Here is a 6,740-nt window from a genome sequence, read left to right as displayed (position 1 = left end):
ACGAAGGGTCGAGCTACGCTTAGGCACTTGGAAGGGCCAAGTGAACTTTTCTGTCATTCCCATGGATGACTTTAAGGTCGTTTTGGGGTTGGACTTTCTTCGACAGGTAACCGCTATCCCTATGCCTTCCTTTAGTTCCGTTTGCATCTTGGAGAAAGGGTCTCCCTGAATGATCCCCACAGTCGAGGCATTGAAAGGGTAAGATCGAGATGCCACCCAACTCTCAGCCATACAACTTGGTAAAGGCATCAAGAAAGGGGACATTACTTACTTAGCCATGCTAAAGGAAGATGACGAGATCGAGAAAACGGATGACCTACCATTGATCATCCGTGAAGTCTTAGATGAGAACAAGGACGTAATGCCGCTTGAGTTACCAAATAAACTTCCACCAAGGCTTGAAGTGGATCACAAGATCGAGTTGGAACCCGGTGCCAAGCCTGCCGTGGCACCCTACCGAATGGCCCCACCCGAACTTGAGGAACTTCGAAGGCAACTCAAGGAGCTAGTCGATATGGGAATGATTCGACCTTCGAAGGCACCGTATGGCGCACCGGTACTCTTCCAAAAGAAGCACGATGGGTCGTTGCGCATGTGTGTCGATTACCGGGAACTTAACAAGGTAACCATTAAAAATCGCTACTCGATCCCTTTGATTGTCGATTTATTTGACAGACTTGGAGGAGCCAAGGTGTACACAAAGATGGACTTGCAAAAAGGCTACTACCAAGTTTGAATAGCAGAAGGCGACGAGACAAAGACCGCATTCATCACTCGATACGGATCGTACGAGTGGTTGGTCATGCCCTTTGGTCTAACCAATGCACCGGCAACATTTTGCACGCTCATGAACAAGCTCTTCCAACCGTACTTGGACCAGTTCATGGTGGTGTACTTGGACGATATCGTGGTATATAGTAACTCCATGGAGGAGCATATAGACCACTTGAGGATTGTGTTCAAGATACTTCGAGAGAACGAGCTGTACGTCAAGAAGGAAAAGTGCACATTTGCCACTGAGGAAGTACACTTCCTTGGACATGTAATCGGCCACGGGAAGCTATTAATGGACGAGAGCAAAATCAAGGCCATAACCGAGTGGGAGCCGCCGACCAAGGTAATTGAGATAAGATCCTTCTTTGGTTTAGCAAACTATTATCGTCGGTTTATACAGGGTTATTCGGCGCGAGCCTCACCATTAACGGACCTACTCAAGAAGGGGAAGGCATGGGAGTGGTCCGAACAATGTCAGAAGGCCTTTGAGGACCTGAAGGTAGCAGTTAGCCAAGAACCTGTCTTGCCTTACCCGACTTTACCATGTCGTTCGAGGTGCATACCGATGCATCTGACTTCGCTATCGGGGGAGTACTAATGCAAGAGGGACATCCGATAGCATTTGAGAGCCGCAAGCTGAATGACACCGAGAGGCGATACATGGTGCAAGAGAAGGAGATGACGGCCATCATCCATTGCTTGCGGGTATGGAGATATTATTTACTCGGCGCACACTTCACCATCAAAACCAACAATGTGGCGACGAGTTATTTTCAGACTCAGAAGAAGTTGTCACCAAAACAAGCTAGGTGGCAAGACTTCTTAGCCGAGTTCGACTACACGTTGGAATACAAGCCAGGCAAAGCCAACGTCGTAGCCGATGCCTTAAGTCGAAAGACAGAGCTTGCCGCGATCTCTCTAGCCAAGGGAACCGTGTTAAAATGCATCAAGGAGGGCCTTGAGCAAGATCCACTGACAAGAGAATTAGTAAAGCTGGCTAGCGATGGCAAAACCCAACGGTTTTGGGTAGAGGATGGTCTACTCTACACCAAGGGACTGCGAATCTATGTTCCAAAGTGGGACAACTTAAGGCGAGACCTTATCAAAGAATGCCACGACACCAAGTGGGCCGGTCATCCGGGTCAAAAGCGCACTATGTCATTGCTAGAGACGGCATACTTTTGGCCCCATATGAAGGATAGTGTGGAGTTTTATGTGAAGACTTGTCTTGTGTGCCAACAAGACAAAGTAGAGAACTGACAGCCGGCGGGATTACTCGAACCTTTATCAGTTCCCCAAAGACCTTGGGATTCAATCACCTTGGATTTCATTAGTGCATTACCCAAGTCCGAAGGATACGGTTCGATCATGGTCGTCGTGGACCGATTTTCCAAGCATGGGACTTTCATATCATGCCCCAAGGATTGCACTGCGGAGGAGGCCGCGCGAGCGTTTTTCAAGAACGTCGTGAAGAATTGGGGCTTACCAAGGAGCATCATCAGTGACCGAGACCCTCGATTCACCGGACGCCTATGGACGAAATTATTCAAGCTCCTTGGCACCGAGTTAAATTTCTCCACAAGCTTTCACCCTCAAACTGATGGGCAGACCGAATGGGTGAACGCTTTGTTGGAATGTTACTTGCCGCACTTCGTGAGTGCTAACCAGCGAGATTGGGCAAAGTTGCTAGACGTCGCCCAATTCTCTTATAACCTGCAGCGGAGTGAAGCCACAGGCCGAAGTCCGTTCGAGCTTGCGACCGGACAACAACCGCTCACGCCGCACACATTGACAATGCCACTTGACGAGGGAAAAAGTCCCGGAGCCACCAAGATGGCTAGGTCATGGAAGGAGAACGCCGACATCGCCCGCGCATGTTTAGAGAAAGCGAGGAAGAAGATGAAGAAGTGGGCGGACGAGAAGAGGCGACATTGAGAGTTCTACGTTGGAGACTTAGTCCTTGTGAAGCTTTTGCCACAGTAGTTCAAAGCTCTCTAAAGCGTTCACAAAGGACTAATACAGAGATACGAGGGACCGTTCCAGGTACTTACCAAGGTGGGTAAAGTGTCTTATCGCTTAGACTTGCCAAGGACACTTAAGATTCATCCGATCTTCCATGTAAGTATGCTTAAGCCATATCATGCCGACAGGGAAGACCCAAGCTGAGGGTATTCGCATCGAGCACCTCCCGTAGTAACCAAGTCTTACCACAAAGAGGTGGAAACGGTGCTAACAAGAAGGACGGTCCATAAGAGAGGAGTCCCACCGCGTACCGAGTACTTAATCAAGTGTAAGGGACTACCAGAGTCCGAGGCAACATGGGAACTAGCTGAAGACTTGTGGCAGTTCGAAGAACATCTCAACGCGTACGAGGCGACGAGGACGACGCCAGAATAGGTGGGGGAGAATGTCACGAAATTGGGCCTTTTCCCCACACTTTGGGCTATTTTGGCTATGTTGGGCCACACTTGGTCTTGGAGGTTGATAGAATAGTGTAGATTATTCTAGAACACTCAAGACTTGTACATATTCTAGAATCATTCTAGAGTCTTCCATGTTAGGTAGGAAATTATGGAGAATTCTAGAGAATCTTTCCCTACCGTAGGATCAAGTCAATCTCCACCGTCCATTGAGGAGGTGAGAGGCTATAAATAGATGTAGAATCCTCATTTGTTAATCATCCAAGAGTTTTAAGCTTTCAAGCATATCAACAAGCTTTCTCTCAAAGTTCTTTCCTTTCTTCTTTGTTTCCTTGCCAATCCTTTCCCACATTAGCACGAGTTTGAGTGAGGTTGACTTAGCTATCGCGAGGGGCGAAAAGGAGCTAAGGCCACACGAGGCTTATTGAGAGTTTAAGTCCGTGACAACGTGCTACCTAGCAAGAATGTAAATTGAGCTTTATAGCTATCATCCCACACCTACTCATATTCAATGATTCATCTGTCTTCCGGCAACATTAAAAGGCAGACGAGGAAGTACCGCAGCAAAAGACGAAAGCTGAAGGTTTTTGAGATAATTACTCGAATTCAGTTCAAGAGCGCCTGTTTTCCACCTTCCCGTTCCGGTCCTTTTGCGTTGACAAACGATTTCCCCTCTCTGATTCGCTATCCACCACCATTGGATTGGCTTGATTTTAAAGTATGTTGTTCTACGGCATCTTGGGAGTCTTTCAACCGTTCGGATCGTCGAATGGACCCTCCGATCACTGGGAGTAGGGGTGTGCAAAATTACCCGACCCGGTTGACCCGACCCGCCGACCCGGATCTAAAAAAACCGGGTATTTCTCTAAAAAAATTACCCGGCCGGGTCGAGCCCGGGTCACAAAATCTAGTTTTTCCGGGTACCTAGTTACCCGAGTACCCGGTTAGTTTTTTTTTTTATATATATAATTATATAAAATATAATGAATTATTTATATTATGGATTATTATATTTTGTATTTCGAACTTTTAAATTTTATGTTCGGATATTAGAGTATGTAATTTGAAGTTTCGAATATTTAAATTTGTGTATATATTTTTTAAAATTAATAATTTGAAAATAAAAAATTAAAAACCGGGTATCGGGTACCCGATTACCGGGTACCTGCAAAATCCGGGTACCCGATTACCGGGTACCCGTAACATCCGTGTCGGGACACGGGCCGAGAAATCGTCGACCCGAAAGTTTCGGGTATCCGGATTTGCACACCCCTAACTGGGAGCGAGTGTTTACCGAAAATGGCAGTCTCCTCTTTCTCTTATTTTATTTGCCTTTTTTTTCCCTTTCTACTGAAATTCCTTCCCCTTGCTTGTGTTTAAATAACATGGTAATTGGCTATTTTTAAAAACGTTTTAGAGTCTCACTTGGACTCAAATGCCTCAGTTTTTAGTGTTTAAAATACGTTGGTTTATTTTCCAAATCTTACTAAATCAGGGTTGTTGAATTGTCATGGTTGAGTGAGTTCTACCTGAACAAAAAAGTATGTTGACACCTACCAATCATCATTATTTAAATCATTACATATATAATTTAAACCCCAACAACTTAGTGATAAGCAACTTCAAAAGACAAAGGTTCATACCATCAATGCCAACCTTCCATGTCTCTTGAACTTGTCCCTCAACTGTGATAACAACAAAGATACAAGTCCAACTCAAAAAGTTTAAAACCAAATATATTTGCAGAAGAATCTAATTTGATCAAAACTAAACATTGAACACACAACAATATATTTACAGAGCATGATTAAAGAAAAAGATGTTACCTAGTCGGAACGTTAAGTGACCTTTGTCAGCACTTGAATCAATTACTTCTCCACTGTCCTTCAACTTTACGGTGTAATGGACACGGACTTGATAGCAACAAAACTTTGTGAATAATTTAGCAGCAAAGGTGAAAAAATACTAATTCCTTTCATCCAATGAAACCCCTGGGATAAAATACTACATGCCTTTTTACCAAGAGAAGCTATTTTCCCATTTGGTTTTCCCTTTTCTAACTCTTCAATCATAATTTCGTTCGACAGCTGAATTTCCCGATCATTAGTGCTCTTGTCATTCAAGTCAACAGATTGACATATCCTACAGTATATCAGATAGCAGTTGTTACTAACAAGACAACTGCTACAAATGACACAACTAAATCAACAATCATGGAAGCACAGATTTCATGCAACATATAATTCTCTAAAGAGAGTATATCACGGACTCATTACTGGCCAGCTTTTGATTTTGGTCATTTTGCTCCAATACCACTTTTTCAACCACTCAATGATCAGCTTCCGGTAATCTTTCCTCCCTGACCAGCTCTTCAAGCTTATCTACATTCCTAATCCCTGATTTACTGCAAGCAGGACGGAATAGAAAAAAGTACAACACAATCAAATATAATTCAAAAACAATGATTGAAGAAGCAAACAGCCATATGTTAAAACAGATGATAGTTTGCACCCGTAGATCCTCTTCTCAACATGGTTAACTTAGCTATTGAATTTAAGTTCATCATTGTTCTTGTCAAAGAAATACAGAAATAGTACCATTCAAGTTGAACACCATTAATTCCTTCTAACATGGTAGCATTATCTTCAATCTCGTTATTGTTATGGTTACCAGTTTCTTTCCTAGATTCTCCACCTATATCGTCTTTTCCGCTCTTTGATGCACATTTTCCTGAAAACAGTGAGGAAATAGGCAATGTATTTTCAGTTTCACTGTCAAATAATTCCCTAGGATAAAAACCATTGGTGAAATCCTTTTGCTGAGAACTTCCATTATCAGATTCACTTTTCTGGTACTTTTTCCTAAGCCTCCTACGCTTTCCTATGCGACCCTTAAACTTTAAGCCCCGCATTTCTTCATTTGCTGAATTCATACACCAAAAAAAAAGACATTTAAATTAGAAAGATAATAATTTCAGATGTAATCTAACCAGAATCAATTATGATTATTGTTCCCTTATAACAAAAAAGGCTAAATTTAATGGACAAATGGTCAAAATTTCCATGTAAGAGGTGTGGTGAGACATACATCCAAACCCAGCAGGAGATTCTTCAGAAGACGAGAAGACTTGTGGATCATTATCATCGTCAATAAAACTACCGCCATACTCGCTTTTTTCACTACTCTTGATCAGTTCTGTTTCGGTGTCTGCAATATCTTCTCCATAGGGTTCTCTAAGCAACATAGTGAAGGGAAACAACAGGAAAGAACCCAATAACACGAAGTAAATTCAGAAACTTAAAAACAAAAGGATACGATCCATCACTGTGATGACGATCAAGGGAAGAAGAGCCCAGATACTAACCAGTAAGATGAACAGCTCGAGGACCAATAACGGAGAAAACGACTTCAACAGATTCCTCGAATTCCAAATTGAGTTGACAACACTCTGCCATATCAGGAAACAAACTACACAGAAATACCGGCTTACTATGTCCAACATTACATTTAACTATGCTTTTCTGAACTCCACTACCCATTCCTAAT

General features: G+C 43.2%; 1 protein-coding gene across 1 annotated transcript; it reads right to left on the bottom strand.

Annotated features, from left to right (window-relative positions):
- Positions 1-5,243: 5,243 nt before the first annotated feature.
- LOC120209362 lies at positions 5,244-6,110 on the bottom strand. The gene is made up of 3 exons (XM_039208396.1): positions 5,792-6,110; positions 5,464-5,598; positions 5,244-5,336 (listed from the first exon to the last, which is right to left on the bottom strand). Exons 1-2 carry the CDS (start codon positions 6,103-6,105, stop codon positions 5,523-5,525), a joined length of 390 nt encoding a protein of 129 aa, XP_039064327.1. The 5' UTR covers positions 6,106-6,110; the 3' UTR covers positions 5,244-5,336; positions 5,464-5,522.
- Between the last annotated feature and the right edge of the window lie 630 nt (positions 6,111-6,740).

Source organism: Hibiscus syriacus, unplaced genomic scaffold (genome assembly GCF_006381635.1).
Source record: "Hibiscus syriacus cultivar Baekdansim isolate YM2019G1 unplaced genomic scaffold, ASM638163v2 tig00018827_pilon, whole genome shotgun sequence".
Lineage (NCBI taxonomy): Eukaryota > Viridiplantae > Streptophyta > Magnoliopsida > Malvales > Malvaceae > Hibiscus > Hibiscus syriacus.
Note: the sequence above shows the minus strand (reverse complement) of the source record. Positions and strands in the feature narration are given on the sequence as shown.